Below are 14044 nucleotides of genomic sequence, written 5' to 3'. Positions count from 1 at the left end.
ACACACCACAATATTCTGTACAAGCTGCACCTTCCAGACCTGCATCCAGGCCCTTCCGTTTACAATGTTAAAGTTCTACTTCTGGCAAGGGCACAACGCATCCCTCTGACTTTTAAGAGCTCAGTCTTTCTGGAAAAACTAGACATGCATAGAGCACAGATGGTGTTGTTATCATTGACAGACAGGAAAAAGAGATGATCCGATACACAAAAACACAGCATATTTTATTTGAACCAGTTCCTTAAAGAACTTGGTTTATTACATATCTGTAACTGTACATATAGTTTTGGTTTCATCTAAACACCACAAAATATGGCTTTATCCAGAATGAGCAAACTGGCTGCAAAAACACACAAAGGTGCTACATAGGAGAGAGACAACCACTGAGAAGAAGGACGCAAGGTCTGAAGGAAAGTGTTTTTATGGAGATGAGGGAAAGATGCATGTTTCCCATCCAGGAGTATGCAACAGGAATTATTAAAGTGGGTTTCATACCCTGAGGGCTCAAGTAACCCAAATGTGGATATGAATAACAGAATCACAGGTGAACTCTTCTTCCTGGTCTTCTGATCAAGTGCAATAGTCTTAAGTGCTGAAAAGCTCCCACAAAATCAATGACCAGATCCGCTTCTTCTCATCAAGAATCTAGTTCTGTAAGGGTGGAAGCATGAGAGATTCGAAACAGAATCACAGCAATGGTTCTAAAACACGTGAGAACAGAAACTGAACAAAATCACTTCCTTTGTGTTTGGGACCCACTTATTACAACGTTATTCTGTGCATGATTACTCAGAGGTACGCACATCCCTGAGATTTACTTGCTCCCAAATTGGTGCACATAGGATTTTAGCCTTAGGCTGAAATCCCAAATGCTTTCTAAGGAGCAAATCCCACTGAATGCTGAAGGACTTACTTCTGAGTAAACAAATATGGGATGGACTGTTGGCCTTGTACGACCAACTCAGGATTAAATGTAAAAAGTTCTCTGATGTTATCCTCATATATACATTTGATGTTTTGTCTTCATGTTTTTGGCACAGAAAAAATATATCAGGAACTGTCCCCAGTGAAAGGAGCACCTTTCAGATACAAGCATATATAAACCATGAAGACCTGAAATTCACGTTTCACTCAAATCCAGAGGTCAATCAGACTGTAAGGCAGAGAAAAGGCAATTTGGTACATCAGCGCTCTGTACGTCAAAGGAATTCCTCGTGTGATCATTTGTTATGATTCCAAGGCTGTACAACAGTCCCATGCATTAATCCTGAGTCTATTTCCTACATGTAAACATATGGTAAAGCGCCACTGGAGTGTAGTCTTTGGCTACATCCAACAGGTCCACAGAGGCAAGAGTAATTGGAGTAATCTAATACTGCCTTGTAAATAAGCCCTCCAAAGTTGCCAGCCCCACCCCACCCCCCAAAAAAGTTAATGGTCTACTGGGGGCTGGCAAAAGGATGGGAAGCAGCATTTCTATGCTGGGCATGGAGGAAGGGACTTTCCCTTCTCTAGCAACCTGCTTGGTTTCTATGCTGGGCTCCAAAGAGGGACAGGGTGCTCAGTTCCTGCTTTGCCAGCCTGCCTGCCTGCCAAGTCCTTAAATACAAGGCTGGTCCAATAAGAAAATGACATGCTGTGCCCTAGTTGATTAGGGAAGTGACACAGGTATTGGAACTAGTGTGCAAGCTACCAGGAGGAATAAGTGTTACCTAAAAGCAGATAACAACAGACCTTGGTGTAGATGAGGAAGAAAATGTTTTTGATGAATGTTCAGCTGTGGTAAATTAGAGCAATGCTTTTCAGGGAAGAACCCATTTCTATCCCACCCATTTCACAACAAAATGCAATGGTAAGAAACTCACTTTTCTTTTACAATAGTTCTGTATCAAACCAAAACAAACTCATTTTAAATTCCACTTTTTGATTTTGTTTTTGTTTTTTTTAAAGTCTTCATATTCCCAAATTGGGTTTAAACAGCATTTTCCTGGCCAGTAAACACCAGTCTTGACTGAGGTATATCCCCTGATGTAGCAAAAGCAGGTCTGCAAAAAGGCACAGAAGTTGTATATTTGCAGCAGGTTGAAGTTTGCAGTATAAAAACCAACAGAACAAACAAAGAAGTGGGTGTTCTTGTCTTGCTTTCAGTGTTTGAAAAACAGAAAGCTTTGAAAGACATAAGTAAAGCCAATAGTTAATAAGAGAATGTGGCTAAACCTGGACCAGTAACAGAGGACGTAACAGGAAGATGGATGAACAGGCCCTAGAGTACAGGTTTGCCTTTCCAGTTTTAGAGGAAGTTTCCAGGTGCAGAGAATCTCTGCAGTGCAGTATTGCCATAGGTCAGTTCCTGAATTTGTTTTTGTTTTTTTAAAATTTCTGGTTCATTCCTCTTATTAAAAGCTTAGCCCTCAGGGCTACTTTGAGCAGGAGTCATTTATAAAAACAGGAGGGCGTAGGAAGTCTCTTCAGGCCAAGCAGCATAAACAGGGATAGTTCACACAGCTAATTGGATTCTCCTTTGTAGACCAATTCTACAAAGACACAGAAGCCTAGTTTCTCCCAGTAATAGTCCCGTTGGACTGGGCACAGCAAAGATTTGAGAATTCCACCCAGATCTGATGCCCTTTCTTCCAATTATTTGAAGGGTATCTGAGCTTGAATTCGAGTCATCCCATCTGACGCTGCAGCAACAGGCAATGTGGCGCCCCCTTCTGACAGCCAGGCGAGAACTTGAAACCACTCTTAGCAGCAATTTTGCACTCAGCTTCTTCTCACTTCTTTTGCAGAAATTTCATTTTGCTACCTAAAAGGAAAAGCATAAAATAAAGAAAAATGGTAAGGTTGAGACATGCATGGGCATGCCTATTTCACTGCGTTCATTAATCGCTTCCCATGAAACACAACGAAGCAGTCAGCCATAAAAACGTCAGCAACGAAACGTACATAGAAACAATTTAAATCCAATACATAAACAGGCTGAGATAAGAATCTTCACTTTAAAAGCTTGTTGGGAAATGAAGGCCTTCAGCTAGTGCCAAAGAGATAACATTAATTACACTTGTCTGGAGGAAGTTCCAAAGGGGAGATTCCATCACACCAAAAGCCAGATTTCTACATTGTACAGAATGAACCTCAGGATGAGATGGTATCTGCACAAACTTTAACCAGAGGGTGCTCTAAACACTTCTACGGGGCCTACATCAGCTGTGGTGTTTAAGTTTGGTGTGGATACGGGTGATTTTGACCCGAAAAACTCTCACAGCAAGTTTCCAAGCGATTGGTTGCATCCTGCCCAGGGCTACATCTCACCAGCCCATTCACCATTTGGAAAAGCTCCACTGCGGGTGCAATGGGGGCAGAGAAGGAGGCTTATTATCAAGGCTGAAAGGTTTCCTTGGTAGTTCATAGCTACACAAATTACAAGCGACCAAAGCAGCCAAGAACAAGATTGAGCATTATTTACCCAGACTACGGAGGATTTTGTTCATCCCACTTGGCTCAGACTCTGGAATGGTCTCCAAATACTCCAAGGCACGGACTTCAAACAAGCCTAGAAAAAAGGAAAGCATCACTTAGACATGCATTTCTCTCTCTCTCTTGGGATGAAGTTTCAAACAAGATTACACACGAGAAAGCCCACATGTGCCCCAAAGAAGGGAAATACCCGTACATTGCCTAAAAGGGATGAGTGCATGGATGCAGCCAGGCATCCTGTTTATAGCCTCTTATTCTGGGTTAGAGATGTTCTCACGTTCTCCAGCCTTTACCTCCTCCATGGCAAAGGAAAAGTTCAGCTTCTTAATTATTTCCCGGTGCACTACCCAGGCAGCTGGTACAAGAGCTGGAAGAGAGTCTGAAGGTTTTCCATCACCTCCAATTCTGGTATTAACTTAAGTGAAGGGAGGGGGCTTCCTCTCCTGTCCATCATGCTGACAGCCACCTGTCTAATTCTTTAATAAAGTAAAGCTAAGCCAGCTTTATTGTTTGAAGTCATTTGAATTTCATTACAATCTCATTTAAAAGTTAATCTACAACTCCTTGGAAGTGAGGATAAGCCTTCACCCCACTTCCCTAGAACTAAATAAAGAATGCTTTTGGGACAATAATCCACCAACAGCATACAAATCAATATGGCTAACCTGATCCAAAACACACACACACCTCACTCACACACGAAAACAAAGATCACCACAGCCAATCACAAGCAAACAATCACACCCTAAGCCAACCCCAACCTCTCTCACCACCAAAGGAACACAAGTGAACAACACAAGCAACGCTGACACCAAACTCTACATACATTAAACATAATAGAAACACCGCCACCCGACCCCACCCCCATCCATCTTCCCTCTCTGCACCCCCCTTTCTTTTTTCTTTCATTTTTCTTCTCCCCCTAATGCCTCAACAAATGGAATGGATTTGTAAAAACGTTACATGGAAGAAGAAGAAAAAAATACGAGGCACTACACTTCTGTAAAACAAGAAAATCCTTAATAAAAAATATTTTTTAAAAAAAAAAGAATGCTTTTGGGGAAGGCAGCAAAGGAGTGTCACTGTTTCCAAGCTCAGAACCTGGAATGGGCTCACAACTGAAGGCAATCCCAGAAAAAGAGCACAGGACATTCTGCGGGCACAAAGTAGCTCTGCATTTCTACCATTTTCACTTGGTTTATTTTAATCAATTTTCACTGAAAATTCCCAAAACACAGGGTCATTTTTTTAAAAATCACCATACGCAATAGGTAGGGCCAAGAAAATAAATGGCCATCCAAAACAAACGTGTCCCTCCAAAATGAGGAGAAAGCAGGTGGTCAATGGTCCTGGTTACCTGCATCACTAAACATTTTAGAAGGTTCCAGATATTGAAAAACAATCCAATTTGGATTCCCCTTTGGCTGTTTTAAATTCTTGTGCAAGTACCACAATTGTTCTCCACAAAACAAGAAAAGGACTGGATTTGGCAAGCATCACCTTTAACCCCGCTCTTCCGTAGCTCTCGATCCTGTATGAAACCAGCGAACATTTGCGTCTCCATGAAGATGTCTAGGAAATGGCGCACATTGCGGGACGTGTGGGACTTCCGGAAGGGATCCCGCTGAAACACCCGCTCTCCTTTCTCAGTGACGTGCATGTGCAGGGAGTAGTGCCCCACAATCTCCACGAAGAAGCGCACAAAAGCCTCCGATACCAACAAGTCCAGAGTCACGTCACCTACCAGAAGGCACAGAAAGCAGTCACATCTCAACCTCAACTTCGCTCTCAAAGGCTATGAAGGGACCACGCATCCTATTGGGTGCGTCAGAGCCTAAATCTCTGCCTACATATCTCTATTTAAACAGAGATAATGAAACTTGGCACATAGCTCAGGATGTCAACAGCTTCAGTGGGTACAATAACTGCACTTTTAATGGGGAGCTAGGTAATCATCAACATGGATGTGCAGCAGTGGGTCTGGGAATCCAAACCACCACTTCTCTGTTGCCAAGCAGTAGGATGCATGTGCAGCTTGCTGGAAGTGGGAAGCACCATGCATGTGCTTTTCCCAGTCACCATTTCCCCACTGCAACCTCCTCTCCTCCCCATCGGTCCTGGGGAGTTAAAGCCCCTTCCTGACACTTTCCCCTCTGCCAACCACTCCCCACCCCACCCCACTTTAACACTTTGCAGTGGAGTTGTCTGGAGATTTCCACACCACCATAGTCTCATGGATGTTTAATTTCCTGATTATTTTATTTTTTAAGTTTTCCAGTTTTACAATTACACCTTTTTCCTATTCTTATACTGTACAATAACTCTGCTTGACTTCCCATCCAGCATTCCATGACAGTTCTTTTTACATCTTGCTTAGCTGCATATACTTTAATTCCTTCATCATATTTTCCATACTCTCATATCTTTCATATTATCAACTGTTGGTCACGAATTACCCCCTTATTTGGAATCGATATCTGAGGTCAATTTTTTGGGAAATATCCCCCTAGATACTCCCACTCACTCCTCGTCTGTTTATCATCTTGATTTCTTATTTTAAATGCCATACTGGTAAGCTCTGCACATTCAATTAGTTTGTATAGCCATTGTTCTTTCCCTGGGGTCTCTCTTTGTTTCCAGTATCTTGCATCTACTATCCTTGCTGCTATTGCTGCATATAAAAACAGGTTGTGGGCTTTCTTTGGTAACTCATTCCCAAGTACTTCTAGAAGAAATGCTTCTGGTTTATTGGGGCAAGTAAATCTGAAGATTTTCTTTAACTCATTGTACACCATCTTTCTGATCCAAGTCACCTTGTGTGTAATTCCGCTCCCGAGACAAGATTTCATTTCTCTCTTCTAAGATCTGTACGAGTGCAGCCTGGAGCTTGTGAGGTAGGATTTCATCTTCATCTGAAACCTTTAAAATAAAAGGGGAGGAAGCAGAATGGTGGTAGTTAACATGTATTCCAAAACAGGACCATGTGATGTCACTAAAATGTTTCATGAAGTAATTATGTCACCTACCACATGAAATTATTTCAGCATGCAGTTTAAGAGGGCGCACCTCATGGCTGTACATAATTAAAGTGTGGAACCAATTAAAATTTATGTTTAAAGCAGATGGGGTGGTTTCCAGTGTTCATCATACACAGAGCAGACCCACTGAAATCAATGGACTTAAGTGAAATCCATTTATTTCAGGGGGTCTACTTTGAGTATAACTTAGTTGTACACCACCCATTATCAAAAATATTTTTAAAAAGCATTGCAGATGTTGATACAACCACTACAGATTTCTAGCCCCTAGAAGCAGAATTCAAAAACTAAACAAAAATCCAATAAATTAATGTCACATCTTAAGATAGATCCTTTGAATAACCAACTCCCATGCACTGGCTCCAATGCAGAACAGACCAGTGGAGCGAAAAAAGGAGGACTGCTTAGTGTGAAGAGTGTGGAGAGGGAGAAGTTATTCTTCCTCTATTGTTATATTAGAAACTGAGGTGGAAGATTCAAGAAAGGGAAAGAGGACATGCTTCTTCACACATCACATGAACTACAGCCTGCAATTTGCTCCCATAAGATGTGGCAATGGTCACTACCATGAACAGAGGATCAGATAAACAGACAGACGATAAGAGAAACTGATATACTCCTGAGGACATTTATAGCTTTCTATAATTGAAACCGAAACAAATCTTAGCAAATTGCTTCTATTTAACCCTTTGGCCTATTTAACCCTTTGGCCTGAACTCCTTAATTCTTGTCCTTGGTTGGATCAAAATCTAGATACAGCTGCCTGCTTTTGCTCTCATGCAAGCCACCCTTCCTTCCCTCTCTGCCTGCCGCCTCTCCACCCACCTTGGCAACTGCTGAAGTTTAAAACTGTAAATTCCTCTGGGCAGAGACCTGTCTTTTGCCATGGACAGAGACACCATTACACAAACAACAACGGCCTGAGATTAGCAATGCCTTTCAAACATTCTAATATACTGAAGTAGTAGATATTGGGCAAATGCAATGACCCAATTACTCCTGAGTACTCCTTAACCAGGAGTTGTGCATTAGAACTATAAAGCCCAATGACATTTCATTTTGCTTGGTGGAATGTTGCATTGAACAGTTTGTCAGTCTCCCCTGCTTTGCCTGGGGGAGCACCTTCGGGCAACAGGGGAAAAGGGAAGTCAGCAGAGAATGACAAGACTAGATATTATTTTAAGAACAGCTGACTACAGGAAACTCTCAACTGTCTAGACTCTAGACAATGAGGAGAAGAACTCTTGTGGAGAGGAAACACAGAAAATAGAAGCAGCAAGATGCTAGAGAGACAATAGCTTTCTAAAGACCAAAATGCAAGTCACATTACAAGTATACAGTGGTACCTTGGTTTGCAACTGCTTTGGACTACAACCATTTTGGATTACAACCACGTCAAACCCAGAAGTGCATGTCCCCTTTTTTGGATTACAACCCATTTATTTATTTATTTATTGGATTACAACCAATTGGCGGGGGAGGGGAGACCCCATTGGCAAAAGCGCGCCTTGGGTTACAACCTGTTTTGGTTTACAACCAGACCTCTGGAACGGATTATGGTTGTAAACCAAGGTACCACTGTAGTTTGTCCTTCTGCATTTTTATTTCAGAACAGCAATCATGGGGCAGGCGGCAACGATCAGGACCAGGACTGAAGAAAGTGGGGGAAGGGACTTAAACCTTTAGCACCCATCCCCTTAAAGCTATTTGTGCGAGGAGCAAAGCTGCCATTGGTCCCAGCAGAAGCTTCTCTCTGATGCAAATAGCGACTTGGGTGGGGGGTTTCAGCAGAACTATGGCATGGGAAAGGTTTAAAAAATCTCCACCCATGCAATTCCCAGCATCTCCAGATAGGGCTGGGAAAGATCTCTGCCTTAAACCTGATCTAGACAGGCAATCATCTGACGTTATAAAGCAGCTTCCTATTTTCCAAGAATAACCACAGTTTACGGATTGGACAACACAGTAAACCGAGGTTAATTTAAAGCAGAAGCTTCCAGTCTCACTCATTGCAGCCATGCTGGGAGTGGGGGAGCGATGGAGAGCACAGAAGTCCAAGGGGAGCTAGGCTCATTCCTATCATGCTAAACCACAATAACCATGGGCTCAAGCAGTAGGGAACCCCATTGAACTTAAGACCCATATGCTCATCCTCCTTCTTCCCAAGCGTGTCTAGGAAAGTGTTTAGTTTCACTTTCCACAAGACCTGGCTTGTTGTTAGGTGCAAACCTAATATTGTGATTTAAAAACACACTCTGGTTAATTAAGCAAGCCAGCTTTGTAATCTATTGTTTGAAGTTAAGTTTGTTTAGAAACTGACTAAAGTCTGGAATTCATGGTGACTCCTTCCTGCTCATGCACATAGTTTGAAAAAATGCTATCTCATTATGTGAGAAGTGGGCCAACTGGAAATTTTGGCCACAGCCCCCTACTAAGTTTCAGCTGTCTTAGGAAATACCACTTCCCCACAGAAAACACTTGTTGATACCTAAGCCACTCAAATGCACAGACAAAAGAAAATCTCCCTTGGGCAATCTTATCTCCCCAGAAGCCCAGCGTTCTGCAATCCCTCTTCCCAGTCCTCGGAACCACAAAATGACAAGACTAATCATCCTTGATGTCCTTTTTCCTCATCAGTGTAGACAGTTTGGGGCAGAGGAAATCAGGTAAATGGCAAATGGGAACAGATTAAACCCCGACTTCCCCCAGCTCTGCAGTCTCAATCCAATTTGTTCCCTGTTCCTTTTAAGCTTAAACAAAGAGCCAGCAGATCTGAATATGGATCTCCAATGTGCAGTTTGATCCTTAGCTTCTTTTGTGTATTTATCCCCACTCCACTGTAAGGCTCCATTCAGGATGTGTGGGGGAATTTTTCTGCTTGTGAAGCAGCCAGTAGCTAAGTAATTTGACTCACCTGTTGTAAAAATGTATCTGCGCACAGATCAACAATCAGTACCTAAGGAAAGAGATAGACGGTTACTGCATATAATCCACAAAGCCCTTGTGCAACCCACAGTCCTCCTATCCTGATTCACATGACACTGTGACAACAGGCTATTGTCTGGCTGCACTGAACAGATAACACAGATCAGATAACATAAGCACAACCCTTGATAAGTCAAGTGACTGTGGTGTCCATCAATCGTTGGCAATCCGGGATAGGACAAAGTTATCACTTCATAGCTCTGACTTCAATTCAAGCACTTTGGTGGAAGCTATTGCGCATGGAGGGGGCCACATCTACAATGGCAGCACATTTCAACTGAGAAGAGAAGGAAGGGGCAGCAATGTCTACAAATGAATATTCAAGTCCCTGGCCCCATCAAGGTCTTTAAAAAGAACACACCACTACTCATCACTAATATGGTGTAATAACTGGGGCACCGCCATCCCTTACATTTCCTCCTGAGGTTTTCTCAGATCTCACCTCTTCAATGGGCAGGTCCTGGAGCTGAGTTAAGGAGCAGGAGAGGATGCCAATAAGGAAAGGGGTAGGTGAGCAGACAATGTCTATCATAGAATCTGGCAGGACAGGGATATAAGTGTGTTGCCAGGTGAACGGGTAGAGTGCTGCAACCACAGCATGACCACATTTGGACAAGGTGCTAAGTGAGGGAAATAAAACACAAAAGCATTAGTCAGTATATGAAGTCCCTGATTGATGAAAAGCACCCCTAATTTAGAGAAATTCATTTAGTACAGGTAAAGGCTAAAATGTGATGTATGTAATGGTCCCATGCAAGAGAAAATATGTGAAACTTTTGGAACGGTACCACTGCAAAATAGAGGTAGTTAACTGCAAGAATGAATGCTGTCCCATAATAAATACTCCCTGGTTCCAGAAAGTCAGAATCTTAGCGGGAAAGAATACAGGCTTTTCCATGGTATGAAAGTCTTCTAAGTGCAATTCGTTTTTTATGGAGGAATATTCACACATGCTATCTCCCACCACAATTATGAAGTTTTGCAGTTCCAAGATGACTGTGTAATGCACTTTTCCCAAGTACGAAGAAGCATAGGAATATAGGAAGCTGCTTTATACCAAGTCAGATGATTGGTCCATCTAGCTAAGCATTGCCTGCACTGACTGGCAGTGGCTCTCCAGCATTGCAGACAAGATTGGAGATGGCAGGGATTGAATCTGGGACCTTCTGTATGCAAAGCAGGTGCTCAACTGCTGATCTACAGCCCTTCCCCAGCTAGCCCTGCAATTCCAGATTTTGGTGTCAGGTTCCATACAAGCTACACCTTATGTAAAGGTAGACCAATAGTCATTTCCCCCAGTAATTCATGAATATCTGCTTCACGTTTCCAGAGTCTGCATTTTATGTGGCTGAATTTGGATGATGATGATAGTCTATGTATGCATTAACAAGAAAAGTTGAAATTATTTTGTGGCATGAAAGGTTCAGAAAGGGCTGGGGGAAACACACGCACACGAAGATCTTGCCAAGCCAGGCAGGGGACTTGTCATTTCAGTCTCACCTCAAATTGTCAGCGACAAAGATCACCCTCCTTTCCAGCAGGAGAGAAGCGCAGACTTGGATCAAATGAGAGACGCTGAGGCACTTAAACAGGCATTCAAAGTCGACATGTTCCAGACGCGAGTCCAGGGGACGGCATAGCTCAATTACCTGAGAGCAGACAATTGTAAATGAGTTATGGACAAGAACTGAGCTATTTTGTTGTTGTGTTCTCTCTTGAAACCCAAAATGTTGAGGTGGTACAGTGGTACCTTGGTTGTCGAACTTAATCCGTTCTGGGAGTCCATTCAACTCCCGGAACGGTTCGAAAACCAAGGCGCAGCTTCCGATTGGCTGCAGGAGCTTCCTGCAGCCAATCGGAAGCCGTGCCAGACGTTCAGCTTCCCAAAAACGTTCACAAACCAGAACACTCACTCCCAAGTTTGTGGTGTTCGGGAGCCAGAACATTCGAGTACCAAGGCGTTTGACAACCAAGGTACGACTGTATTCAATTAAATAATTATAGGAGCAGAATGGCTTCCTCTTCTCCCTCCACACATGCACTATGCCATCCCCAAATCTGATACGAGGGTTGGGGGAACCCCCAGAACAGATTTAAAGGGGTGCACAAAGGGGAAGGGAAGTCCCACTGTGCAAATGGAAGTCGTTCCGCTCATGCATTTACTTAAGTGTGTGCTCATAGACTTGGCAAGCTCTGAATTGTGTCCCAAAAGGACAGATAAAGGATGCCAGCAACTCAGCAACCCTCTGGAAATTGCTTTATGACTTGCACATTCTGGGCAGTGAAACAAGCCTTCCCCCAGGTTCCTACTGCAATCATGGTGATCATTCCCCACGCCTTTGCAAGGCAACAATGCCTTTTGCCATTACCTCATTTCCTGCTCCCGGCAGGAAACTCTTCACAGTGATGGTGCGCCCAGGAGCAGGGAACGGTGCCTCCATGACACTGCGCATGAATGGGTGCACCAGGGCTGGGGACATCTCACGCCTCTTCTCCACTTCATCCAATATCTGCATGAGAAGAATTTACTGTTACAAGACTGGTTCTTCCTGGCTGCAACACAAGTGAGAAGCAGCTGGATAGCTCAGCTGGTTATAGTGTAATGCTTAGAGCACCAAGACTGCAGTTTTGATCCCCACAAGGGACAGTTCCACATTACGCATCACAGGGGGTTGGACTAGATTATTCTCAGGATCCCTTCCAATTCTATGAAAGCAGAGGCGATTGACACTTCAGCTGATGTCCTCTCGTAAGATGTGCTGTGTTATTAGCACATGATATAAAGGCACATTCATTTCCCTCCCCCAGCACAGATGTGTCCTTCATTGTAATGGCACAACCATCCAGAGAAACCAGTTTTCCAAGTTAATTCACCAGAAAAGTGAGTAAGTAAGTCACCGTGTCACCAAGTGGGCGGACCCCACCCACCCAAGACACACCCCTAGATGCACACACACCCCAATCCCACCTTCCTCACATTCAATTCCTCATTCCTTCACCTCCCCTAGCTCATTGTAAGCCACTTTCAAAGTTTGTTGTCAGCATTCTTCCAGACTCCAGCCGCCTATGCTTCCTTCACAATACTTTGTTAAGTCGCGTAATTGCACATTTAAATGCGCACATAACCCATTTGTTTTCCATGGCTGTCTCTTTCACTTTTCTAAGTGGCGGCTAGTGTGCTTGGAGTAATACTGATCATGTAATGAGATCTGAGATCTTACTGTATGTTACACTGGGCATCTCAAGACAAATGAGGCAGAGGCAGTTTTACCCTGGGGCCAAAGCAGATCCAGTTCAACCCCCTAATCCTACAAAAAACAATGAGTGTGCATTTCCTCCTTGCTCATGAATTCACACCTAAAATCCATCAATATGGTGCATGGAGGATGTAAATGGTTCAAAGAGAAGGCCAAAAGATGCTTAAAATTGAAATGCTATTAAATGTTAATGTTCAGTTATGCATTCCTTTATATGACTGATAATATTGCAGAGAGCAGTTAACAGTTTTTCGAAGACAAACCTAAGAACTGCCTTGCTGGATGAGACCAAAGGCCCATCTTTCTCTCACGGGGGTCAACCAGATGCCTGTGAGAAGCCCAAAAACGAAACATGAGCACAACAGCACTTTCCCCACCTTTGATTCCCAGGAACTGGCATTCAGAGATATACTGCCTCTGACACTGGAGGCACAACATAGCCATTATGGTTAGTTGCCTATGGGAAGTCCAAAAGGAGCTGCTGGCAAACAATCAGGATGCCTTGTGCAAATCTCACAGATCAGTTTGGCAATGCCACAGCTACTACGTATAATGAAGGAGGATGTGAATCAGAGTTCTGGTTTTGACCTACAAAGTCTTAAATGGCTCAGGGCTGCAGTGCCTCGAGGACCGCCTGTCCCCTTATAAACTGACCCAGACCCTGAGATCACCATCTGAGACCCTTCTTTGTGCGCTTCCTCCACAAGAGGTCCAGAGGGTGGCAGCACAAGAACAGGCCTTTTCTGCAGTGGCTCCCCATTTGTGGAATGCTCTTTCCTGGGGGGTTTGCCTGGCACCTTCATTATGTATCTTTAGGCACCAGGCAAAAATGTTTCCCTATAACCAGGCCCATAACATTCTATGTCCTTTAAAATGTGTCCTTTAAAATTTGTTTTGTTTTGTTATGTATTTTGTGTTCTCATGTTGTACTTTTATGTTGTGATCTTCAGATGAAGGGCAGTATACAAATTTAATATTTGAAAATGAAATGAATGACAAGCAACAAGCATTCTAGGGAGTGGACAGCTGTTATGTGATGAAGTCTCTTCAGAATACATTACAAACCACGTTGAATGAATTATTGTCATTTTGCCAGTCTGCAGCCAGCAAGGCAGTTTTCTCTGCAGTCTTCCTCAAAGCACTACCCTGCTCTTCCAGTAAGAAGGGAACTGAAAGCTTGTTTCTTAAGAACTTCTTTAAATCAAGAGACCACATCCTTTCCTGCCACAACTCTGGGGGCTGGGGAAAGCAGAGTTGGCTTTGGATTAACCTTTACTGGTGCTGATT

At 43.3% G+C, this 14044-nt stretch overlaps 1 protein-coding gene across 1 annotated transcript in view; it reads right to left on the bottom strand.

The window, feature by feature from the left end:
• Window positions 1-203: 203 nt before the first annotated feature.
• DENND2C (DENN domain containing 2C) overlaps window positions 204-14044 on the bottom strand; it is a 62495-nt gene continuing 48654 nt past the window's right edge. The window contains exons 12-19 of the mRNA XM_081915240.1: window positions 11870-12010; window positions 11001-11149; window positions 9943-10120; window positions 9430-9471; window positions 6291-6396; window positions 4978-5217; window positions 3467-3553; window positions 204-2806 (exon numbers count right to left, since the gene is read on the bottom strand). Of these exons, the coding sequence (XP_081771366.1) occupies window positions 2775-2806; window positions 3467-3553; window positions 4978-5217; window positions 6291-6396; window positions 9430-9471; window positions 9943-10120; window positions 11001-11149; window positions 11870-12010 (975 nt within the window). The 3' untranslated portion in view covers window positions 204-2774. The remainder of the gene's footprint in view (window positions 2807-3466; window positions 3554-4977; window positions 5218-6290; window positions 6397-9429; window positions 9472-9942; window positions 10121-11000; window positions 11150-11869; window positions 12011-14044) is intronic.

Source organism: Podarcis melisellensis (genome assembly GCF_964234715.1).
Source record: "Podarcis melisellensis genome assembly, chromosome: 6".
Classification (NCBI taxonomy): domain Eukaryota; kingdom Metazoa; phylum Chordata; class Lepidosauria; order Squamata; family Lacertidae; genus Podarcis; species Podarcis melisellensis.
This window is presented reverse-complemented; position numbering and strand designations above follow the sequence as displayed.